This window comes from Lemur catta, chromosome 2 (assembly GCF_020740605.2).
Source record: "Lemur catta isolate mLemCat1 chromosome 2, mLemCat1.pri, whole genome shotgun sequence".
NCBI classification, from domain to species: domain Eukaryota; kingdom Metazoa; phylum Chordata; class Mammalia; order Primates; family Lemuridae; genus Lemur; species Lemur catta.
In genome coordinates this window covers 54,958,345-54,984,295 of record NC_059129.1, presented here as the reverse complement: position 1 = coordinate 54,984,295, position 25,951 = coordinate 54,958,345, and the positions used below count along the sequence as shown (strand labels likewise).

The 25,951-nt window shown below is 44.1% G+C and overlaps 2 protein-coding genes and 1 long non-coding RNA gene across 7 annotated transcripts in view; 1 reads left to right on the top strand and 2 right to left on the bottom strand.

The window, feature by feature from the left end:
- Positions 1 to 1,523: 1,523 nt before the first annotated feature.
- On the bottom strand, positions 1,524 to 13,898 carry ANKRD66 (ankyrin repeat domain 66). 3 transcript variants are annotated; one of them, XM_045543688.1, is made up of 4 exons: positions 13,363 to 13,898; positions 9,201 to 9,375; positions 7,718 to 7,946; positions 2,313 to 3,261 (listed from the first exon to the last, which is right to left on the bottom strand). In XM_045543688.1, the coding sequence occupies exons 2-4, from the start codon at positions 9,361 to 9,363 to the stop codon at positions 3,063 to 3,065; spliced, it is 591 nt and encodes a 196-aa protein (XP_045399644.1). In that variant the 5' UTR covers positions 9,364 to 9,375; positions 13,363 to 13,898; the 3' UTR covers positions 2,313 to 3,062. The 3 variants fall into 3 exon arrangements, with proteins under 3 accessions (XP_045399645.1, XP_045399644.1, XP_045399643.1); XM_045543689.1 differs by lacking the exons at positions 2,313 to 3,261; positions 13,363 to 13,898 and adding an exon at positions 1,524 to 1,848 and having other exon boundaries at positions 9,201 to 10,198; XM_045543687.1 differs by lacking the exon at positions 13,363 to 13,898 and having other exon boundaries at positions 9,201 to 10,198.
- Positions 13,899 to 16,630: 2,732 nt separating this feature from the next.
- Positions 16,631 to 23,058, bottom strand: LOC123632919. The gene is made up of 2 exons (XR_006733506.1): positions 22,880 to 23,058; positions 16,631 to 18,403 (listed from the first exon to the last, which is right to left on the bottom strand). It is a non-coding gene; the product is annotated as an uncharacterized LOC123632919 (long non-coding RNA).
- PLA2G7 (phospholipase A2 group VII) overlaps positions 22,190 to 25,951 on the top strand; it is a 34,134-nt gene continuing 30,372 nt past the window's right edge. The window contains exons 1-2 of one of the 3 annotated variants that reach the window (XM_045543683.1): positions 22,190 to 22,312; positions 24,011 to 24,154. The gene's annotated coding sequence lies outside the window, so the exon portion shown is untranslated. Of the gene's footprint in view, positions 22,330 to 24,010; positions 24,155 to 25,951 lie in introns of all 3 variants that reach the window. The other 2 variants (XM_045543684.1, XM_045543685.1) reach the window with 2 other exon arrangements.

Genomic DNA, 25,951 nt, shown 5'->3' with positions numbered 1-25,951 from the left:
AGGGTTCTTATCCCAGCATCACTGCCCACAGTCACATGGCCAGTCCCATGCTGAGTCAAGCCCAGAATGGCCTCTCTCCTCTCCCACTGCCCTTTCTATGACATAATGCCGCCTTTACTTCCTACACTGTGTAAACAGCTAATTCCTCCCAGCTTGTGAGGTTTGGAGAGAACAGATGAGGATTGCAAATGCCACACCCTCCACCTGCTCACATCCTTAAATCCATTGAGATGGACTGGCATCACAACAGAGGAAGGTGGGACGTGGGGAGTTCATCTATTATTACCCATGCACTTTGTCAGGGCTGGGCCTCAGCCCTGAGGCTGCCTGTGGAGAGCTCAACCTCAGGGACAGGAAAACAGGTGGGCACCTCTGTTCAGGGCTTTGAGGAGCTTCAGAGAGAATACTGCCCCACAAAACTCTCCCTCAGGACTGATGCTAACACTTCCTAGCAAGCCTTTCTTCTCCGTTGTATATCTAGGACACTGAAGGCTATGAAAAACAATAAGAATCACAACAATTGACATTTAATGACCCCTTACCATGTGGAGGACATTGTGCTAAGTACTTTACATGCATAATCTCATTTAATCCTCACCACTACACTATGTATGCCACAGGCACTGGTATTATTCCCAATTTACTAGAAAGTTAAGCAACCCGCCCACAGTCCCAGAGCCTGAAGGGTTAGCATTCCATCCAAGTCCAGTCCATCTTTAAAGGCTATAAAATATCAGCCAGGTGGCCTAGGGCAAGTCACTCAACCTCTCAGAACTTCAGTTTATGGTGTCAATTGGGGATAATGATACCTGCCTTGCAGGTATGTCATGCAGACTAGATATAATACATGTAAAGTGCTTAGCACAGAGTCTATCTATATGGCATCAAATTCTTCATACAAATAAGCTGTTTTAGTGTCCTCTTCCTGGTTATTCTCATTTACCATGCAAAAACTCATGGGAGAAGAAATATGTCTCCTAATACCCCCATAAGTATAAGTATGGAAAGAGGGCACAGTGAGGGCACTGGGAGGCCATAGATAGGGTTATGGACACAGTAAGGGACCCCCAAGGACACTTTACTTATCCCAGTTTGGTCCAGGTCTGTCCAGCCAATGGAAGACAGACTACTATCCATGTCATAAAACTAAACAAGGGATATTTATGGAGAGCCTCACTTGACCAGTCAAGGGCATTATTCCTGGACCCCATTGGGATTCTCAGGGGAAAACTGAGGTCACTTCTATAGTAATACAATAGCCATGACATGGAGCAGTTAGAGTTCACCAATGGCAGCATCTTGCATATTACTGTCCATCTCATCCTCACAGCAACCCCAACAAATGGGGATTATTTTGCCTATTTCAATAGAGGAGGGTGCAAACCTGAGTCTACTTTATTTATAAGCCCATGACCTTAAAACACTGTACATATTAGAAAAGTCTGATTGTAAGGGGAAAAAAATCAATTCAATATACTATAAGTAAAGGGGAAATTTTATTATGAAAATAATAAAATAATAAATAAATAAATAATAAATAAAATTTCACAGATTCCTAAGAAACCAGAACTAGGAATAAAAAGTTGTTGTCTATCTATTCATCTGTCTCGATCTCTCCATCTTTTGCATCAGTCTTCTTTTTCTCTTTGTAGAAGACCCTTCTACACTTTCTCAGCCCTATTGTAGAATTAGCCATTCCACACTTCTGAAGTTATCTGCTACTGGTCCAACATCTCGTGAAGACTTCTTTTCAAATACCCAGAGAAGAATTAGTTCCTCTCAAGTCAGTTGTCTTCCAGTGTTTGTTCTGGTTGAGGACCAGCAAAAACATGGCAAGTGGGATTCATCCTGTGAATTTTGGATAATAGAGAAAGAGATTGATGCTCAGGGGCAGATAAACACTAGAAAAGGTATCCTCTGTAGCTATACTGCTTTCCTATAAAATAGTCAAACATTTTTTGTTTGTTTGTTTCAGAACATTCAAACCAAGTATGGTCTTTACTAAACGAGCATTAATTGAACAATGTGTAATAATGATGTTTAGTAGCTAAAGACATTAATTTAGGCAGAGAAATTAGTGAATCTGGAATGTAGAGTAGCCAAGAAAAGTAAAACACACCAGACCAGTCTACTAGTAGGGTCTTTATATGTTGTCTGCGTTCCACAGCAGTGCTGTCCAACAGAAATAAAATGCAAATCACATGAGTAACTTCAAACATTCTAGTAGTCACATGTTTTAAAAAGTGAAAGGAAAGAGATAAAATTCATTTTGATAATTTGTTTAACCTGATATCCAAAATATTAATATTTTAGCATGTAATCAATATTATTATTCATGAGACATTTTACATTTTTTGTACTAAGTCTTCAAAATTTAATCTATATTTTACACCTCAGTTTGGATGCTATATTTTAATTCAGAGTATCTGATCTGTATTTATATTTTCAATTGAGAAAGTAGACCTATAATCATGTTCCATTATTTTACATTCTATCTCATTACTTATATGGGATGAAAGTAAATTAATTCAAGGGTTGCTAGTTATTTCTCACTGAGCGGTTTACTGCTCAGACTGTTTCTGTGCAGAGATGATTGTGGATAAAAATGTCCATGCTGGGATTGTGGGCTCCCATCCACAAAGGAAAGAATAGCTATTAATAGAAACTGGAAGATACCTTTGTTCACTTCTTTGCTTGGTTTATGCAACAACAAATATTTTTTTTCATAGATTGGACTGACTACATTGATTATTTTTGAGATTTTTGTTTTTACTTTTTTTTTTTTTAACATTGAAAAAAAATCAGGTTCCTTAGGAGAACTCTTTCCTTGTCCTCTGAAATTCCATAATTGCAGGGGAAAGAGGGTCAGGAGATGCTGACAGCGCAAATCACTGATGACAAAATGGTAATTCTTGCGGACAAGGAAATAGCAGCCGCTAGGGAGAGCACCCAGGCGAGACTTTCAAACCGAACGACAGTCATGAGCGTCTCTGGCAGGAGCCCGCTGAGTAAGGGGCCATGAGTAAAATCACGCAAAGATCGCAGGCGTCTGCCAGCTCCTCTCACACTCTCCTCTGCTTGGTATTGCTGGGCCCGGTAGGGCCTTGGCTTTTCTTATTCTTTTTATTAGTGTTGCGATTCTGGGAGGGAAGAGACAGCTCCAGCTCCCTTTTCTTGGCGTCCCAGTCTCCGTCCCGCTCATCCAGGGGCAGCCCCCTCTGCAGGGCGGCGCGGCGGTGGTCCCGGCACTCGGGCTCGGCCCTAGGGAAGAAGGGGGGCTCTGAACGCGGGGGGCAGCGGGGGCCTCTCCTCCTGCGCTGCTCACGCGGGCAATCCCGCAGCCCAGGAGGAAGCAGGCCACGTGTGGGCATTTCCAAGTGCACACCTAGGGAGGTCTCGCACGCTAAGAAACTACTCGGAGGTAGAGACAACTGGTGTGACCTCAGTGAGATGTTAGTAGACTCAAAGACAGTCACTCGGCTTGAAGAAAATGCTGCTAATTCTTGAAGTGCTCGCATTTATAAAGCAACCTGCCTATGATTGGGGGCTGGGTTTTTTTGTTTGTTTATTTTTAATTGTATTATTCCTAATTATAAGAATGATGTATGTTCTTTGCATAAAATTTAAAAGTAGAGAAACATACAAGGAAGAAAATAAAAATCACTCTTAATTATATATGTATTATATGTATGGATGGATTATGTAAAAATATAGATAATCATAGATGGATGGATAATAGATAAACAGATAAACAGATGGACAAATAGATTATCATACACACATAGACAATGGGAAGTTTTTTTATGAAGCCAAAGGCGAGTATGTGACTTGTTTGAAAACACTAGTGAAAGTCAGTTCACAGAGATAACATTTGAACCAATATGAGGACAAATGGAACTTGAGAGGCTAAGTGACGGATGGGCAGGGCAAACAGCTTCTTGAGTGCAAACCATTAGGAAAAGCACAGCTCATTCAAAGCACATCAAACCTGCTTGTCCCTCACTGCCCCCTCCCCAGGCTGGAAATGACCTTTCAATCTTCAGACCACAGGGCATCCCTCCTCTGCATTGCCACTCTCTGTCTGGTATTTGTGTTATTTATGTAAATAAGCGATTTCCTCTCCCAGACAGGGAACTTCTGGATGTCCAGCACTGTACCTGACTTATCTTTACGCCCTTTTTAGTGTCTTACTTAATGACCTGCACATAGTAGGACCCAAAAATATTTGTTGCATGAGTGGTTTATCACTTAGGGAGGCTGAATCAAAAGTTAAATTGTTCCAGGTGATCCCTAGGATATTCGGAAAATTATGAAATACTGTCTATGCTTCTTTTGAAATTCTCTTATGTCCTTTTTCTTCATCATCCTAGCCTCAGAGCTTACTTACTTACTCACAATGTGAATTGTTAAGAAATTCTTTAAGTGATCTTCTTGCCTGAATTCTGTCTTCACTTTTACTTACACAGCACCACTGGCACCTCCAGGCTACACGAGTAAATTGCTAAGGCATCTATGCCAGCTCATCGGTCCTCTGCTGAGTTCACATTCATCTGCCTGCCCGGCTCACTATGGTCACCCATCCACTCGCCCGACCTTAACCTCTATTCATCTCTAGCGTGAGTCTCTGCTTAGCCGGGCCACTCATCCCTGCACCGTCCCTCTACCTCCTCACGTGTACACACCACCTGTGCCTTCCAAGTTGGTGCCTTCCCTCCAAATCAACAGTTTTCCTCCTTCCTCCATTAGTCAGGTCTTAGGTATTATTTCAAGGTCCAGACTAATTTCCCCTTAATCAAGGATTCTTCTCTCAAAACCTTTTGTTGGAAGGGAAGTTCCTAGCGGCAGATGCTGATAAGTAGAAATGACTGGCACACGATGTGATTGACCTTTGCTGTTTTTGTCTGCTTATCACTCACTGCCTGGGTACTTTCCATGGTAATAGCGCTCCCCGCTATTTGTGGGGGACTTAGGCTGAGATCATATAGCATGTTCATCCACCCACAGGTCACTAGGGAGGGGGTGAGATTACTCAGAGAAAGTCAGTAGAGGACAGCCAAGGACGGGACCATGAGGAATTTCAGCATCTAAAAGACATGCAAGAGTAAATCATGAGATTTATTCTTAGGAAAGGCATATAAAAAATCACAAGACATGATCAGAGAGGTAAAAGGAAAACTAAAAGAGTAGCATCAGATAAAGCACGGGAGAAGAGTTTCAGGAATATCAAATACTGAATTAAATAGAGGTAAGATGTGTATTGAGAAGAGGCCGTTGGCTTAGCAAGAAGGAGCTTCCTGGTAACTTGGGTGAGAGCTGATTCAGCACAAGGATGGGAAAGAAGTCTGAGAAGGGGGTGAGAGGTGAGAAACAGGAGACAATTGTGCAGATTAATGTGTAAGTAGCTTAGGAATATAGGGAAGAAGAAAGACAAAGCAGAAGTTACAGGGTCCTTTAACTTTTTGTGTGTTTAATAGAATCTATTTGAACATGTTCACACACCAAAAGGAAGTCAAGGGAAGGAATAGAAAAAACTAAAAATACAGGAGAAAAAATAAAAATGTAACAAAGAATACATGAGTGAATTTTGGTCTTGTAGAACAGCGGTCCCCAACCTTTTTGGTGCCAGGGACCGGTTTCGTGGAAGACAATTTTTCCATGGATTGGGGTCAGGGGCATGGTTTCTGGATGATTCAAGGCATCACATTTATTGTGCAGTCAAACCTCTCTGCTAATGATAGTCTGCATTTGCAGCTGCTCCCCAGCACTAGCATCACTGCTTCGGCTCCACCTCAGATCATCAGGCATTAGATTCTCATGAGGAGTGTGCAACCTAGATCCCCCCCTATGCGCAGTTTACAGTAGGGTTCCAGCTCCTATGAGAAACATATGCACTGCTGATCTGACAGGAGGCAGAGCTCAGGTGCTGATGTGACTATGGGGAGCAGCTATAAGTACAGATGAAGCTTCGCTCACTCACCCACCACTCACCTCCTGCTGTGTGGCCCAGTTCCTAACAGGCCACTGAGGGGTACCAGTCTGCAGCCCAGGGGTTGGGGACCACAGTTGTAGAAGACATAAAAGACTGGGTCAAGGGTCCATATGGAGGGATAACACTTTTCACAGGAGGGACAGGAAGGCAAGAAGGAACTGATATCAGTGTTTATAAAATCTGTAGATGTATGGGTTGAAAAATGTATCCCCCATGGCTTCAATATCCTCTCTGAGGCAGAAGCCTTAACCCTCTGAGAAGCTCAGGTGTGATGGGGAATTGTCAAGGAGAGAGTATGACAGGAAGAGACAGCCAAGCTGCTCTAAAGGCTCTGCTAAAGGTGGAAATCATAAAACTTCTGGGGATATCCATCGACTTATTTATGGGATTGTCTCTAGCTGACCATGCATCGGAGTGGGGAAGACAGAGAGATTCATCCAAGGTTGGGAATTCTGGGTTATAGGCTACAAAAGATCGAGGGTTGGGAAGTTAAGACTAGCAAGAAGAGTGTGAAAGAGATAGTGTATCATGGTGTCCACATGGCAGACGCCTTCAGGCAGGTGATAGATTTGGAGATGAAGGACAAGCTGGATGACAAGAGATCTGAAAAGACTTGTGTGATGACCCAGGAACTGATAAAATGAGGGTAGCTATGGTCACACAGTATGTCAGAGGTTTAAAAAGTTCAGAGAACAATGCTGATGCCAAGGTCCGCAGTGGATGGAGATCATGGAACGTGGGGGATAACAGCAGAAATTGGGGAGAAGAGACAGTCTGTGAGTCAAGACTCAAGGTTTTGCCTCTTTACTCCCCAAATCACCTCAATTGTGATTTTGGATATTTTTAACATGAGGCACCTCCTTTAAGAGAGGGTCTCTTGGGTTACTTCTACAGATAATCAATCTCATCACAGAGATTTTTTTAGTTTAACATTCTGAAGATAAGTGTATTTTGAAGTTCTTAGGAGGGCATTTCACCGTGGTGCTCCTCCCTGACCAGGAACTGCCCCTCCAGCTAGATTTGCTGTCTGTCTCACTTGGTTTCCAAGCAACGATGCCCTCCCTCTGTTACTCTGCCTTTTTTTTTGTATGAATTACTTGTTGACCCAATCAATTTATAAATTCCTAAATTTTATTTCCATCCCTCCTAGAGATATAACTGTTACATACATAATTGGTACTTAATTATGTTTGAATGCTCAGTAGAATGAAAAAATGAACAAATGCTAGACAAATTCCTATCTTTGGTGTGTGGATAGGTAGGGGGCTCATAGATGAACAAAGAAATTTAAAAAGATAGAAAGGTCCTGAAAAATAGAAACAGTCTAGTTCACCAACCTCATTTTAAATATAAGGAGACCAAGGGTCAGGAAGGTCACTTGACTTGCACAAGGCCACACAGCTAGTGGGAGACCTTTCAGAGAGCTGAAGGTCATGATTCTCGTACCGTGTCCCACCTTCAGACTTGTTATCTCCACTCTCTTATCTGAGGTCATTTTTGTATAATCTAAAACAATAGGTCAATATAGTTTTCACCCGCAAACTAGTCATTTCAATGAAACAATTAAATAGCTCAACTAAAAAAATCAATAAAAACAATCGTCCATTGGCTGAATTTCCTCATTTCATTTTCATTGACCTGAGACCACTGTGTCAGCCAAGCCCTTGATCATAGACTCTTCTTTCTCTGCCCCTTCTATAGGTGAAAAAAAAAAAAAATTAAACTTACTTCTCCAGAAATGCCACGCAGGCTTTCTGCCCATAGATCTGTGCAATCCTCTTTGGTGTGTCACCGAAGAAGTCTGGGGCATCAATGGCCGCATGCAATGCATGGAGAGCTCTGAGTACATTCAGATGGCCTGACTCAGCTGCAAAATGAGCGGGAGTCCAGCCCACATCGGTGACCAGGCAGGGCCTGGCTCCATATTCTATCAGGAGGTGCACCACTTCCATTTGCCCTTATAAGGACCAAGAAGAAACAGGATGAGGGTAAGATAAAAATGTCTCTGGTGGCCTGAGGCCAGGGCCAACCTAGGTAACACAATAGAAGGACTCTGAAGAGCCTTTGAGGAGCCTCCAGTTTCCTGTCATCCTCCCCTCCTCCCTTCTGCCCCTTCTTACCAGGGACTCAGGGACCTACCCTCATCCCATAAACCTTGCCGCAGCCTGAGCCTGCACCCTCCCAGTGTTCCCTGTACTCCTCCCCTGTCCGCTGCTCAGGCCCTGCTAGGAATCTTGCTTTCTCTCCCAAGTCACACGCTACCTGCCTATTGCAAAGGCTCATTCTGCTTTTGGAAGTCTCAATGCTGACTTCAAAAACAAATGTTTTAAGTCCCAATTACATTATAGCTAGCACAGGTTAAGAGCACAGGCCTTCTAGTCGACAGATGTGAGTTCATATCCTGAGCATACCACTTGCTAACACCTGGCACCTTGGACAAGAAACAAATGTCTGAGGCTCAGTTTCTTCATCTGTAGATTAAAGACATTACCTTGTTGATTTCTTGCGGAGTGCAAGTGAAATCACAGGCATAGAGTACACAGCGCAGTGCCCAGCACATAGCAAATGCTCATTAAAAGGCACTGTGGTATACGTTGTCCTTAGATTTCTGCAAAAATATCCCAACTAATTTCTCTGCCGCCAGTCTTGCTTCCTACCAACCCATTCTCCACACAGGAGTCAAAGCAAACTTTTAAAAAGCAAGGTTGACTACAACACATTCTAACTTAATGTTCTTCAGTGGTGTTCTATGCCAAAGCCCTCACAAGCCCGTTGCCTGAGTTTTTGCCACTATCCTCCTCCATTTCTATAACTGAGTCATGTTCAGCATGGGGCATTCCATGCAGAATGAGATGAAGTTCCTATTCTTCTCCGTGATGTTCCATTCCTGGCAGAGCTTTAGAGGGCAAAGGATTAATATTGAGAGCAGGCTATATGATAGGCACCGCACACACACTGTCTTTCTGAATCCACACCACAGGACTCCAAGGTAGCATTCCTGCACCCATTATAGAGATGAATAAACTGAGGCTCAGAGATGCCTAATCACTTGCTTAAGGTGCTACAATTAGTAAGTGGCAGTGTCAGGATTGAAAAGTTCCATCTGGTTCCAAAGAAGTGTTCTTTCCACTCTTCTTTATGGCCTACTGACGGATATCCTCATGAACGGTGGACTCAGAAGGATGCCTCTACCTGGGCATTGCCCACTCACCTCTGATTGCAGCCCAGTGAAGCGGGGTCCGGTCATTCCAGTCTACATCCTTGTAGTTTGGGTCACAGAGACCTTTCTTCAAAATCTTTCTCACTAAATTATAGTCCCCTGCAGCCACGGCTTGGTGGAGCTTTGTCATGTCTGACATTTTGGCCAATTCCATGACAGAAGAGAACTGTGGGAGAGACATGCCACTTGGGAAATGCTATACAATCCTTTATTTAGTGAGTGATGCCATGGACTTCTGTGTCATTGATTCTCTTTCCTGCCTCGCGACTTTGCATCTAGGGTTGCTTCCTGTGTGTGCTCTGCTGAGTGTGTACTTAGATCTTAGCTGCTGTGGTTAGTGCATGCCCGTCCCCTACCCCAAAACTATTGATACATGGAGAATTATGTCTAAATTCATGGGCTGGCATTCTGCTATCTGGCCTCAAACCACTTTTCAGTGCTGTTTCTGATTTCTACTTCAAAGTACCTTTATGTAGTTGTATAATTCCGTCTTAACTTTCTTATTTGTAGAATAAGTATAATCTGCCAGGGTTGTTGTGAAGATAAGTGTCAATCCACATGAAAAGTTTATACTGGATTCAAAGCAGGAGCTCTATGGAAATTAAATACTATTGCTATGCCAGTTGGGAAGCTAAAAAGATGCAAACATAGAAATAAATAGCTAAAAATAGTTATTAATGTTATGCCATAAACCAGTAGTTCTCAAACTATAGTCTGTAGACCCTTAGAGATCCCTGGGGCTCTTTCAGAGGATCCAAACTGTTTTCATTATATTAAAATGTTACTGGCCGTGCTCACTGTGTGGACAATTGTCTTGATGTTCCAAAGAAATGGTGCAGAAAACAGCTGGTGCCTGGGCACAAAGCAGGGCAGTGACACCAAACTGGACTAGTAGTCATACTGTTCACCACACACACAGAGTTAAAAAAAATAAAAATAAAAAGCCAGTTTCTTAGGCACATCCTAAATGAAACAATTAGAATTTTTTATTAAATCTTTACCTTTGGTTATATGACTTGATAAAAGTTATTTTAAAATACTGTATAATGAACTGTGTCAACATTTGAAAAATATTCATCATCCCATGGATCAATATTTTCCATATTACAAGTATAGGATGTTACAAAATCATGCATGGTTAAGAGATCCATTTGAGATAGACCAATGGATGTTAATTAAACAGCATAGAAAATGGACTGATATCATTTCAGATTCCACATTGCAACTGTAACCACACCAGACCAATCTGGCTCAACTTTTATGCAACAAAATTGTGACTGGTTTTTAGTTGCCATGGACCCCCCAGGTTGAAGGTCGCATAACATGAGCATGCTCAGATGAACCAAGCACGCAACCACGGGCAGAACCTCAGTCCTTAGACCAAGGAGTGGGGACTGGCCAGGTGCGGTGACTCACACCTGTAATCCTAGCACTCTGGGAAGCCGAGGCAGGAGGACCGCTCGAGGTCAGGAGTTCGAGATCAGCCTGAGCAAGAGCGAGACCCCATCTCTACTAAAAATAGAAAGAAATGATCTGGACAGCTAAAAATATATAGAAAAAAAGTAGCCGGGCATGGTGGCACATGCCTGTAGTCCCGGCTACTTGGGAGGCTGAGGCAGTAGGATCGCTTAAACCCAGGAGTTTGAGGTTGCTGTGAGCTAGGCTGACACCATGGCGCTCTAGCCCGGGCAACAGAGTAAGACTCTGTCTCAAAAAAAAAAAAAAAAAAAAAAAAAAAAAGGAGTGGGGACTAATTAAGAAGAGGACAAGAGGACAGACAGCACAGGATAGGATCCAATCCGATCACGCATCCTGGCATCACCTCACTGCAAGATCCAATCAGCTCACACCTCAGTACCCTCTGTCTATAAATCTAGCCCAACCTCCTCGTTCAGGGACACACTGTTTTGAGAACTATCCCCAGTGTTATCCTTACTTGTGTCAGCTAATAAAACCGCCTTGCTATAACCAACTTGGCTGTGTCTATTGGCCTGATATCTGCCAGACACAAGGTGGCTCACAGAATCATGGACTCCCACACTGAGATTTCACTGCTTGTTCCCAGCAGTTGACAACAGCAGAGTCCCCAGTGTGTAGGTGGTGACCAGCAGGGGCCTGGAGAGCAGCCAGGCACAGCCGTGGGCTGCAAGACAAGTGCTGGGAGTGGATGGGGCAGCAGGGGCAGAGGGTGCTACCTGGGCTACTTCCAGGAATCTCAGAGCACTAACCCACAGAGGCCCAACTCCTCAGGTACTGGCCTGCAAAAACGGGGCAAGACAGATTTGGTCTGTAGACCATAGTTTACCAACCTCTGGGGTATACAACTCATGTGGGGATCTTAGTAAAAGGCAGAGTCTGACTTTGTAGGCCTGGGACGGGGCCTGAGATCCTGCATTTGTAACAAGTTCCCATAGCAGCTACTGGTTCCTTCACAACACTGAGTAGCGATCTCTCTTGGGCTGAAAAGTAGGGGATGGCCTGGCAGGCAGCAAGACTGGAGACCTGAGGAGGGAGTCAGCATGCAGCAGTTGCTTTCAATGGAGGGGCCACATGAGAATCACCAGCAGATTTTTTAAAATAGAGATGCCTGGGCCTCAGCCCAAAAGAATCAGGATCTTTGGTGTGCAGGACCAGGGTTATACATGTTGTGTGAAGTAGGTGCTCTATGCATACTCTGTTAGGTAACAGAGAAGATAGCACAGACTGCATTTTACTTTTAAAGTATGTTTTAATAGAAAACCTTTACACTAGAGTATGTGATCAATGATAAACTGGTAAACAAAAATACTAGAGTGTTTCTAATTTGAGAATGTCACTAAAAACAAAACCATTTTTAGAATCGGTGCCTGGAAACCTTTTTGCTTGTCTTTCATACAAGCCTTTAAGCAGATTTACACTTCCACCAACCGCATTTGTTCCACACTTGAGTTCATACCAAGGAGATTTCACAACTGCCCATGGATGAGTTGCAATGCAAGTAGAAGTTTTCACTGGGCAGCAAAATTTATTTCGAGAGAGATGAAAAAGCTGATCCTAAAAAATCATATGGAAATGCAAGGGACCCAGAATAGCCAAAACAATCTTGAAAAAGAACCAAGTTGGAGGACTCACACTTCCTGATTCCAATAAGCATGTCAGGACAATCCAATGGGAAAAGAAGAGTCTCTTCAACAAATGGTGCTGAGACAACTGGATATAAGAATGAAGTTGGTTCTCTTCCTCACAAAGATCTACTACTGTGTTTTTCCTCCAATAATTTTATAGTTTTAAATCTTTTATTTAGGTCTGTGACCCATTTTGGATTAATTTTTAAACACGGCACACTTGTCAAAAAACAATTGAGCATAAATGCTAGGGTTAATTCTAGACCCTCAATTCTATTCAATTGCTCTGTATATCTGTCCTCGTGCTAGTACCACACAGTCTGGATTCCTATAGCTTTGTAGTAAGTTTTGAAATGGGAAAGTATGAGTCTGTATACCCGAGAGAATGAAAACATATGCTCATATAAAAATATGGACATGAATGTTCATAGCGTCCTTCATAATAAGCAAAAAGTGGAAACTTCCCAAAAGCTCATCAGTGCATTAATGGATAAATAAAATGTGAGACATCCATGTATGCTCCATTTATGCGAAATCCCCAAAATAGGCAAATCTATAGAGACAGAATGTAGATTATTAGTTGCCTAGGGCTGGGATTGGGGAGGGGAGGTGACTGCTGGTAAGTACAGGATTTCTTTTTGGGGTGATGAGAGTTCTCAAATTAGATTGTGGTAGGTGCCAGTTTCACAACTCTAAAAGACTCACTGAATTTTACATTTTAAATGAATCCAATTTTTTTGGTATATGACTTATTTTAATACAGCTGCTTTTAAAAAAATAAACCACTATTATTAGAAGGCTTTCTATGAAATAAAACAATTTTTTTGTGTAAAATATGTGCAATTCACTAGCCTATCATTGACTACTAAAATTTAGCAAATTTTCCTTTACATGAATCCTTGCTACTTTGGTTAAATTGCACTTGATTTTCTATCTTTCTGGTATATGTGTCTCAATCTGCAAAGTAGTCAGCAGATATAAGTTCTGACAAAGATGAGTGATCTGTAATAACTACAGTAAACAAGAGAGGGTAACGTAGAAATACTTACTGTCTCATAGGAAATGCAAGGAGCTCTGTGCTGGCAGGCGTCTGAACTGCCTGGAGTGTTGCTGTGTTCACACCATGGAAACAGACCCCTCCTTCCTCATGAAAGCCACCAATCAACTGCAGCTTCCCTAGGTGTCTGGTGGGGTGAGACTGCCTCTCTGTGTCACATCCTAACTCTTCAGCAATTCCAGTCTTCTTCTTTAGCCCAAATGTGGTGGTCATTAACAGGTTCTTTCAAAAAGCATTTAACGAAAACAAATTAAAATTTAAAAAATAGCCAGTGATGGCCAGTCCACACGACACTGTGAAGGAGGTGAGCTGGTTAGTAGCCATTTGCACATAGGAGATGTTTGACCTCCGTGGAGTCGTGGAGACAGGAGACAGTGCGGGCCCTTCGCGTTCAGAAACAGCTGTGAGATCCTGGACAGTTTCTTAATGTTGCAGGGCTGCTTTTTTCTCACCAATAAAATGAAATCTTAACATCTTTTTCTTAGGGCTATTAAAGAGGATTAGCCGAAATAATTTATAAAGCACTTGGCACAGGTTGGATGCTTAAACAAAAAGAACACCCATAAAAAATCCCTAGGTGCTTTCTCCTTTGCTTTCTCTTTTTCCCCCTTGCTCCAAGCAAACATCTACCATATTTATGATGATGCTGATCTAAAAGACACTCTTCCTTCTTCCTCCTTCTCCTCTTTTTCCCTCCCTTTTCCCATTTCTCTTTCCCTCTCTTCCTTTATCCCTCCTCCCTTTCTTTTCCTCTCTCTCTCTCTCTCTCTCTCTCTCTCTCCTTCTCCCACCCTCACTCTCCATTCATTTCTGTCGCTACCTTTCTTCCCATATATATTCACTAAATACCATATATCTGCCAGAAACTGTACTGGGCCCTGTAAAGAACAAGACACTCATTGTTCCTGTTTTCTTCAAGCTTATAGTCTAGAGAAAAAGACAATACACACAAAAAAAACAAATAAATGTACTTGTGTAAATGCACAGCCTGTGCAAGTGCCATGAACAAACAATATGCAATGGCACAGAACCCAAGAAAGGATTATGGACAACCCAAACAGGTGACATCTGAGCTGAGACTCGGCATAGGAGAACAAGCCACACATCTGAGGAGCTAGGGTGATCTAAGCAGAGGGAGGGAAGGAGCTTGGCTTACATGACGAATATGGAAGAGGAGGACACAGCTGGCTTACGAAGTGTGGGCAAGTAGAAGAGAATGAGATTAGTAGGGGCAAGGACTTGACAGTTCAGGATCTTCTAGGAGAGTAAGGAAATCCATCTTCTAGGTAAGCTGTTTGGATTTTTATTCTAAGTACAAAAAGTGATTTTTGAAAGAAATTTAAACAAGGATGATGATGGTGCAACTTATATTTTCTTTAAAGGTTACTTTGGCTTTTACTTTGGAGAATGGACTGAAGAGAGATGAGCTGAAAGCTAGCAGACCACTGAGGAGGCTACTGCACATGTCCAGACAAGAATGGACAGTGGCTTGGAGAACTGTGGCCAGAGAGAGGACAGAGGAAGTGAAAAGTGTTATTTGGGAGGGACTATTGACACGCGCTGTCAATGGATTAGACTTGAGTAGGGAGGGAAAAAAGGAGGAATCAAGGAGGATCATTGGGTTATTGGTTTGATGAAGGTGGTGGAAGGTGGTGGCATTGGTGGTGGCAGTGATGGGGAGGGCCAGATTTGGGTGGGGGAAGGGTAGCACAAATTAGATGTTCTGTTTGGATATGCTAAGTTTCAGATACCTGAAAGACATTTAAATCTCAAGTAGGAATGCAGAGTTCTGTGACTTTCGGGCTAAGGATACATATTCTGGAGTCATCAGCATATAGGTGATATTTACAGGTATGAGAATGCATAAGATAACCTAATTATAGCAGCTACAGGGAGGAGACCCAAGCCCTCAGGTCCCCAAGATCTAGTAGCAAAGAAAGAATTAGCAAAGGCGATTACAAAGCACTGCCAGCGAGGTATGAAGGGAACCAGGAGAATGTAGCCTTGCAGAAGCCAAGGGAGAAGAGTGTGGTTAGCAGGAGCAGCCAACCATGTCAAAGAGCAGAGTTTAAAGAGTGTCTATCACAAGCCAGAAAGAACGTATGTGACACCCCATCCTCATCCTCAAAGAGCTCAATGTCTCATCACCCTTTCTAAGCTTCATAACAGTTCCAGTTCAGCTTGATTTTATTGACCAAATACTTGTCGGGTAACTAGTATGTATGTGCTGAGTGATGATGCAGGGTACAAAAACAGGCCCTGCCCTCAAGGAGCTTGCCCTAAGCGACAGCTGCTGAGAAGTTGCTGCAGTTCCCCTCAGCAAACTGCATGCATCTGGGGCCTTCGCTTCCTTTACACCCTCGTGCATGTTGCCTTCCCCTAATAACAGGTTTCTGATATCTAAGATCTTGATAAGCCATGAGCTGGCCAGGGAGTGAGGCAACCAAAGGGAAGGGACCCCAGATTCTCACATGTCAAGGGTGATCCACTTCATTATATTAAAAGGAAGAAGAAGAAATGCGCTCTAAAAGGTTCAGAATCTTGTAGTATATTCTGAACAAAAAAATTTTGATATAACACACAGGCTATATATTAATAAAAACAAGTGAAAATAAATATAAAATCAAGCCAAAATAAATCCTGATCTTATAAAAATATTAACTCTTTGTACTGGACAAGTAGTAGGATCAGCTACGGGGATACTCAACTTGTATGATGAATGTGTTTCAGTGCTGACCGTGTGACCTTGCAACTGGATGAATGTCAAAAATCTCTGCTCCGGGGTTTCCCAGTGACCCTGTGATAGGCCATAGAGGCCACCAGGGCCAGCATTGATGTTTGGTCACATTGGCTCAGGTATTGGGACTAAAATTTCTGGCTGAGGTGACTTCCACAAAACCTGTTCTCCATAGAATCAAGGCCATTTTTAGATCAGGAAGCAACTCTGGAAATAATGAGCTCAAAACTTATTTCATAGATGAGGATATTGAGAACCACTGACATTAAAATATTTACTTAAAGTAACACTGCTGCTGTATTGTCATTCATCCCTTACCACCTCCCCAGCCCCAGCTAAACCCAGCGTGTAGAAATAGATGCCCCTTCAGGGACTGAGTAAGTGCCAGCTGGCAGCTTTGCCACCCCCTTGCATATTTTCCCATTGCTGTTGACCCCTGCTCAGGGCACTGTAATGTGATTCTCTCCTACCTCACTCCAGTTCTAAAGAAGAAGATAATAATAACAAACACATTCAGGCATTGTTCTGAGCATGTTAACACACATGAACAAATTTAATTGTGTGGGGCAGGTACAATGATTATGCCTACTTTACAGAAGAGAAAACTGAGGCCCATAGTAATCAAGTCACTTGCCTCGGGTTACAAAGCTAGTAGTTGGACATTCCAGGTAGTTTGGTTGCAGCATCCATGTTCTTATCAACCGTGCTCCATTGCTTCCTGATGTGGTAAGTCAACGTCACGTACAAATGTTATTCAAGTTAAGACTGCTCCACCTGGGAAAGGAGCCAGTTTCAACTTCAAACTGATACTCCTGAAAGAGGCAATTCAGTGAGGTGGACAAAATGGTGATCTGGGAACTCAGAGGGGCAGGAAGGAAATGGAATATTTGTTAAATGCCTTTGTATTTCGGGCATTGTTCTAGGTATTCTATGGACATTATCTCATCGCTCCTAACACCAAGCCTGAACTATAGAGAGTTTGCAGGCAAGGAAACTGAGGCTCAGAGGGCTTAAGGACACTCAAAACAAATCTCTCTACTTCCTTTTGAGAGTTTAGAGTAAGAGTGCTACTGATCAAACTCAGTGCCTGCCTGATGGTGTTACTATCAGAGTTCAGATCTTGGGAGGAGTGTGTGGGGGGGTCCCAGGGTTCTCTGCATATGGGACAGGGAAGGTAAGAGTCAGGTTCCATTTTGGCTTCTGGATCATTTATTCCCCTCTGTCTACATCCGTCTTGCAGGAGCTTTCTCAGGGCCTCCTAGTCAGGGAGGAGGACCTTTGTTGACATCTTGGGCCATCCCTGGATCAGACTGGAGAACAGGAGGTGCGGGATCTAGGATGCAGCATTGCTGCCGATGAGCACAAGCTGGAGGTGTGTGCCAATCTGTAAAGATGCTTATGAAATCTTGTTCTGGGGAGTTAGGATTTCCAGGTGCACCATGTTTCTTCTAAGATGTTATTTTGCTGCCAGAGACCACCTTTAGAGACATAGCTGTGGCTGTCCTCTCAGCCTCTCTTGTGTGCTGCTCAACCTGAAGGTGGGTCTATGTAGCTCCTCACATACTAACTCCTGGATGGGGCTTACAGAAGTGCTCTGTATTACTGTCTTGGATGCTCATGTCTCTTCCGCCTAGTGGCCCTTGTCCAGACATTTCATCTTCTCTGGCCTCTCCTGTGGACCCGTTGTACCTGCATCAGCTGACTTGAGGAGGTCCCTTTGAGGGATAAATTCACAACAAATGTTTTCTGAGAATCTGATCACACATGCAAAAAAGACCATATTTCTCTACAAGGAGTTATTAATCTAGTTGAGGAGGTAAGATATTGCACAATAAAATGTAACTGAGACTATATTAAATGCCATAAGAGGCACTAAAGCACTTTAAGCCTGGTATTTAGGAAGCGGTGGGTATGTTGGACATCCATTCATCTCATCAGACCTACTCTCCATTACTCTGCACCCTGGGAGGCTGAGCTGCATGGATGGCACCCATGGGCTCCAGGGCTGCTGGCTTCCAGTGGGCCTGGACAATTTCCAGCAGGAGATTGGAGGGTGGATGGAGCACAGGGTCAGAATATTTAGTCCCTTGGCTTTCTTGGCTGGCTGCCATGGGTTTACTGTGAAAGTCACGGGTCCTGTCAGGGGATCTTCTCCATAGAGTTATCCTCGCCAGGTCCCAGCCACTGCTTTCTCTTCTTGCTCCTTGAAGCCCACAGATGGTAAGGGCTCTTCAGTGTTATTTGCCCCGAGGCACTGCACTATGCCTTGTTGTGCAGAGGAGGTTGCAGCCAGATCCTGGAGGGTGCAGAGTAACAGAGAGTAGGTCTGATGAGATGAATGGAAGATGTCCAGCATACTCACCACTTCCTAAATACCAGACTTAAAGTGCTTTAGTGCCTCTTATGGCATTTAATATAGTCTCAGTTGCATTTTATTGTGCAATATCTTACCTCCTCAACTAGATTAATAACTACTTGTAGAGAAATATGGTATTTTTTGCATGTGTGATCAGATTCTCAGAAAATATTTGTAGTGAATTTATCCCCCAAAGGGACCTCCTCAAGTCAGTTGATGCAGGGACAACGGGTCCACAGCAGAGGCTAGAGAAGATGAAATGTCTGGACAAGGGCTGCAATGTGGAAGAGACATGAGCATCCAAGACATTTTGCTTTGTAACCCAAGACATTTTGCTCCCTATTTTATCCACAGATCCTTTATTAAACACTCATCAAATAATCCAGTTTGAGCATGCTACATGCTCTCTGCCAGGCCCTGGACCAATAAAGGAGGAATTATACAGGCAAAGGGGGTGCCACAGCATGAAGTCCAGAATGGCTGCACTAAAGTGAGTTGAATGTGGGAGACCTGAATAAAAAGGAGGTTGCAGCCAGATCCTGGAGGGACACAAATGTCACGTCAGGATGTCTGGACTTTATTTCTCCCTGTGTGCAATGGGAAATACTGACAGTTTCCGAATGGGCAAGTAGAATGATTACAAGGCCATCACTTTTGGAGAAGTAATTCTGCCACAAGAATGTAAACTGTATACTGGGGGTGAGGGACAACCACAAAGGAAAGAGAAAGAGAAGGCAAAAAAAATATGCATATACTCTGACTCAGAAAATTCATTTCTAGGTATTAATTACAAAGAAGTAAATACAAAGAAGTAAAAACATGCACAGAGATTTAACTGCAAGGATAGTCACTGAAGTACTATTGCAAAAATTAAAAATTATAAACAACACAAATTTCCACTAACAAGCAATAAATATCACATACCTTTAGAAGTAATGCTGTAGATGTGGATTTATTGGCTTGATAAAATGTTAGTATTATACTGCTAAATGAAAAAAGAACCTTATAAAAATGACTAATAATTTCAGTATATATGTATATTTGTTTATGTGGAGAAAAGCTTTTAAAAAGGATATACATTGAATTAGTAATAAACACTATTTTTCCTATAATGAGCATGCATAATTTGTATAAACAAAAGAAACATTGCATAATTGTCAAGGGTAGAGGTTATGAGGGCTTTGATTAGCATGGTAACAGTAGGAATGGGAGAACAGATTGGATAGCATTGTGCACGTAGAATCAAATAACTCAGCAACTAGATAAAGGACGTGGGTGACTGAATCATAGCACCACTGAGAGAAACGTGGGAGGCTTGGACCTAGCACAATGCCGCCTACATCTTGATTGACGTAAAAGGGGGTGTGATCAATGATTGGGGGAAGGAAAAGCAACCTGGAGCCCGGTTTGGCAAGCCAGATAGTAGAAACAAGTTACCGAATGCATACAAACAAGTCGATTGTGACATCCAGGGCTCTAGGGGCCCTAAGTAAACCATGTCCACAAAAGGTATTAAGGCACTGCAAATGAGAAATGAACACTAAGCCTAGCACTGGATAATAAATTTTGGAATTTGTTAAAATATTGAATAAAAGATTCTTCATCTTCTTTCTACTTCAGAGATTTAGAGGCCTGGCTGTCCTGGACCTGTTGTCCTCTGGAAAGGCTTCACCTCTGAGCTCTTGGACCTCAAATTCCATCCTTTGATCATGACATTCTACCTCCCCACTTCTGTTGCTCCTCCTGGGGGAGGTTCTTTCAAGTCATCCAAATCCAGTATTTTTCAGTTCTTCCCAGTTATTGATATACATATTCATATATATATGAATTATCTCTTCTATAGGTATAAATGTGGATACATATGTATAATTTATATGCATGTGTTTGGGAAAAACTCAAACCATGTTTTTTTTTTTGTTTGTTTTTACACCACAACAGTCACTGACACAGAAGAAGACTTCTATGACTAAATATGTAGGTGTGGAGCTTCCATTCCCTTCCCAGATGTGCCACCCTGCAGGGACCTCCATATGTTCCGCTATCCAGAAGCTCCCCAAACCCTGTCTTTTTGGGTTTTTATGAAGGCTTTATCACACAGGCATGATTGACAACCATGTAGAGATGTGATTGGGCAAAAAGCTCGTGATCTGAACCCAGCAAGGCCTGTCTATAGGCTTTTCTTGGCCTCTCTGTGCAGCATTCCTTCCTCTAGGATATGGCGCAGGACCCTCTCTGGAATGAAGGTCTTTTGACGCACAATCAGATTAGAGTCCTTTCTTGGGCAGGTGAGAGGAGGACAGGAGAAGGTCAGAGAGAGAGACAGAGAGATTCTGTGTCCAGACCTGCTCTCAAAGCCCACCACTTTTTTAGGTGTGGTATTGAATCTCCAACTTCTTCATCTGGTCATAAGGTCAAACAGAGCAAGGCCTTAGAGATCTTTGGTAGGGCATATGTATACTTTTTTAGATTAGCATTCGAGGCAATTTGTTTCACAGGGGGTTAGTCCAAAAAGTACAGGAAAATGTTACTAGACTGATATAGTTGTGTTTAAATTTCTATCTATTGTTAGATTTAAATAAGGAACTGCTTCTTTAAAACTATTAGTATTAACCCACATGGAATGACGGTTTCCCATGCGGCAGGCTATGTCCTAAGCTTTTCACATGTATTTGCATTTCATTCTCACAAAGTGTCTCTGACTGACTGACTTTGTCCCCATTTTACGGGTGAGTATGCTGAGAAGCAGAGATGAGGAAGAACTTGAGCAAGGTCATACTGTTTAAGTGGGAGAAACTACCTACAACCCACACATGCCTTCTTACTGCAGAGTCCTTGGGTTCAAATTAAAACAAATAACATTTGATCTCCAGTTCTGGCATCTCACCAAGAAACAAACCACTATTTTAAAAAACATAAACTTTTAATAACACCACACATAGATTTCAAACTACTTTCCCTGAGTGTCTAACTGAAGCTTTAAATCAATGTTTCTTAATTTATCACGGAGTGGAGGGGCTGAGGAGAACGCATTGGAAAATGAAGGAGGGAATTTTAGTTAAACCCCAAATAACTTTGTGTTAAACCAAACTACAAAAGGGGCCTTTCTAACACCGTTTCCCCCTAATCATAAGCGCTATTCCTGATTGTCCTTCATTATATTTCCACGGAAAATGACACTAGCACCGGGCAGACCTTCCGACCTAGAGCACCGTCCACACGCCTTCTGAATGCGCATTCAGTGCGCAAAGTACTGAAACACGGAATGCACAGAGCGTTTCAGATCATAGACAGACGCGGAGTAATTTAGTGAATTTAGAGAACACAGTGAAACAAGCAAAATGGGCTTGATGTGGGGAGAATTCAGCAGGGAACAGATCTGCTCAGAGTCCGGTCTGAGAGCTGGACCTGGGAACAGTGCACCACCGAGGCACTATCGGGATCCACCCGGGGTCGGGCCGCTAAGCTACCCCGCGGGGCCCGGTTGCGGGGCCCGGTTGCGGGACCCGATTGCGGCGCCCGGCCCCGGGGAGGACGCAGGGTGCGCCCGGCACGCTCGGCCGGGAGCCGCCGCGGCTGGCGGGAGGCCGGCGGTCGCCCGCTCCTCCCCGGTCCCTCCTCCCGCAGCGCCGGGGGAGGGTCGGGTCAGGGCGTTAAGGCCGCGCGGGGCGGGCCCGGGGCACAGCCCACCCCTCGCCGCTAGCCGGAGCTGCCCCGCTGCCCCGCGGCCGCCGTGACCGCGGCCGGCCCGAGGCCCGCAGTGCCGGCGACGGGGAGCGTTCGGGTTTGGCGCGCCCGGGTGGCGTCGGCGCGCCGCGGAACGTGCCCAGAGACCCCGGCTCCCGCGAGCAGGTCAGCGCAGCGCCGGGGTGAGGAGGGCGCGGGGCTAAGCGGGAGCGGGAGGACGGGCACGGGGCGCGCTTGGCTCAGGGCCCTGTCCCTCGCGCCAGGCCGGGGCCCGGGACGGCGACCGGAGTGGGCCAGCGGGAGCTGCACCGCTCTCGGGCCATTCCAGGGCTCACCGTCTCGTCCCCTCCGCCCTCAGAAACCGCTGGGATCGTTGCGCGCGGAGGTGATGGAATTGGAACCCAGTTCTCCCAAACTTTTTTCCCGAGGAAGCAATCCTAGGAATTCGGAAGTAAGGGACAGAATCAGGCCAGAGGGACAGGGAACACGGCATTTTCTTATCTGTAGGTCTCCTATCGGGACACACGCACAACCTCGCTTGGGGGAGCATTGGTGCTCCTGAAGCCCAGCTCTGAGTAACTCCGTGGGGACAGATCACAGCAACACCCCTGCCGGGAGCGTCCCCCCTGCTGGCCACATAAGATCATGGCTGTTCTATTTATTCTAAGTCAGGAAGGAGCCCCGGTTTTTCAAAAAGTCAAGTAATATCAGAAAACAGAGAACATTGTCTACCTCTTGTCTCCTGGAGCTCGTAATAGAATTTTCTATCGTGAAAAACGAAGAGTTCAGGCTTTCATTCTGGCCTGTGGTTCTTGGGCTCGCTGCAGAGGTGTCGAGGGAGGAAGGAGAGGGGTGTGTGGCTCCTAAATGGGAGCTTGCTACCTTTAAAGGCACATGGAGTCAGGTTTGGGAGGGACCTGTTAACAAATCAGTCTTGCACACATTACCTTTGACCCCAGTGAGAGTGCTGAACTGGGAGACTGGTGGAGGAGCAGGAGGTGGAGAATGAGTCCCCTGAGGTGCTGGCAGTCCCAAGAGGCCCAGGACCAAATCTTGGGCTGACATTGAATTCGGGGATCTGGGTAGTAAGTATTGGCCTGACCAAGAAGGAGGTGGCCTCTGGCCAAGAGGCACTGCTGAGCTGCCAGCACCCAGGCAGGAGGTCTCTTCCCAGAGGAGGTTCTGGTGGCCCTGCAGAAGGTGGTGAGAGCCCACTGACTTGGCATTTTCCAGAATGCCTGCTCCTCGCACGCTGGCATTGAGGGTGCATTCCCTAAACTGCTGCTGGCCGCGTGATGATGCTCTTCGTGGCACTGAGCCCTACACACTCCAGGCTGGCACCACAGCCTGTCACCACAGACTGTCGCTGGCAGTTATGCCACTGAGACTGAAGGAGCAGCAGAGTGAGGAGGGATGTTAATCTGGTTCAGCCACGCATTTTACAGTTGAGAAATCCTCTCTGAGGTGTGGAGGCCTTGCCCAGCGCTGCAGGCCTTTTCCCTGAAACAGAACCCTGGGCAGCTGGTTCATCATTTTCTTGCCATTGTTTCTCTGTGCCCTTTGCACTTTAGTCCTGAGGAACAGGCATGGCCCCCACCGCAGTCCCTCACCCCGTGACATTTGCAGAACACAGTTTATCGCCCTCTGGAGGCTTTCAGCATAGAGCGTTAAGAAAAGTGCAAACTGGGTACCTGAGCAACTGGAGTGGGAGCTCTGGGAATGTCAGATGGAGTTTGGGGGTCCCCTTCCTTAATCTATATTCCTTTCCCTGACACTCGGAAGATGGATCTTTCCTGGAAAGGAAGGTGATCATCCGGTTATTTCTGCTGTGATTCATCTTAAGCCTGTTTTTTTTTTTTCAAGATCCCTGATAATGAGCCTGATTGAACCCTTAAAACGTTGAGAAATTTCCATAAAAGTAAAGCATTGAAGAGAAAGGAACATTTCGTTCCAAAAGCACATCATTCCAGAATTCTGGAGACGCTTTGTGGCTCGAGGACATGAGTGGTGGGTTCTTACTGCCTTTCTTTGTAAAGCCAGTCACCTGTTACTGTGCTCGATTTTATGGGAGTGACGCATAACACGCTGATAGAAACAGGCTAATCATTATAGGTATGTCATTTTTTAAATAAACTTAGTGGTTGAGGAGAAAGAAAAAGTCTACTGTAAAAATAGGTAGTCATTGAATGAACTGGGCTGGCTGACTCCTAGTAGAAGCTGTGTTCATTCACTCATTCATTCATTCATTTCAGAAAATATTTATTGAGCAGCTCCTGTGTGTCAGGCACGGAGTGGAGAGTGGTGAGTAAGATAGATACGTCCTCTGCTGTCTGTCATACAGCTCCCCTTCTTGAATCTAAGGCTGAGCAAGGTAAATTCATATAGTGGGAAATGTTTTGAAGGAGAACAGAAGCATATAGAGTGCTGTGGCAGAGTGTTGTTTTGTGAGTGTGTGTGTGTGTGTGTGTGTGTGTGTGTGTCGCACAGGTGGGAGGGGCCCAGCGTTTTGGACTCTCTGAGAGATGGCCTTGAGATGAGATCCCGGGATGACGGACAGACGGTTCCAGCAGAGAGAACCACAAGCACAGCAGTCCTGGTCCCAGAGACAAGTGGTTTGTTGGAGGCACGGTTGGAGGGCCAGTGCACCTGGAGTTAGGTGAGGGAGGAGGGGAGTTCGAGGAATGAGGTTGAGGGGCAGGGGCTAGGTCAGGCAGAGCCTTGTAGGCCAAGCTAAACAGTTTGGATCTTATTCTAAGTGCAGTCACAAATCAAAAGAGTTTGATGCAGAGGTGTGACACACTAGATTTACATTTTTTGAGAGATTATTGAGTGCCATGCGGAGAATGGATTGTAGGGGGAGAGGAGGGGACATAAGAGAAGAGCTCCAGTGCACTGCTGGTCACCTTGTGAAGGGGCAGAAGAGGGGTGTTGGCTATTTCTTGGAGGTAGCCTGGGAAGTTACTTAACGTTTCTCTGTCTCAAATTTCCCCATCTACAAAATGGGGATGACATTGCTACACCTGGCCCACTTGTTAAACCCAATAAGCTACTGAATAGGCTCTTAAGGGTAATGTCAGATTTTATTGCTATTATTATTTGCTAATATTGTGTTACATTGAATTCCCTGGGCTTTATTTTAAAATTTGTTCCAATAAATTTCAATGTCTATTTATTTTATTGCTTTCAATAAACATAATTTATTGTACATAAAAAACATTTTGTTCTGTCCAGAACACTGGCAACCTTTAGCTAAAAGTTACCAATAAAACACACCATCATAGAATTGCGTTGAAATGAATGCTAAAATAATAGCTGGCTTAATTTTGAAAGTTGAATGTGCTCAGGTAAAATTCAAACATAAAATATTTGAAGCTGGAAATTGGAAAATATGTTTTTTAATTTTTTAAAAAAATTTTTAGATAGATTAGCATTTGTCCTGGATATGGCTGTACAAGTATCTATAGATAATTGAAAATACGTATGTGACAGCAGAATTTCTGTAGAGGGCTATAGGAGAGAGTTGAATAGGATTGTTGCCCTCAGTGAGGCATTCTTTCTCAGAGGCAACTCTTGAACTTTCCCTAGTTGATCACTAAGTTTTAGAGAGTCAGGAAGAATTTTGAAGTTATTTATTAACTAGGGTAGGGATGCCCTTTTGAGGGACAGGACAGCTGCCACGATGAAGCAATCTTGTTTCTCTTTCCTGACTCACTTTGACTGCGCAGCTTACTAGAAGATGCCTCTGTTTAGAGGAAGACAGGCCCTTCCTCATTTACACTGTGTGCAGTGGAAACTTCAGCTCCT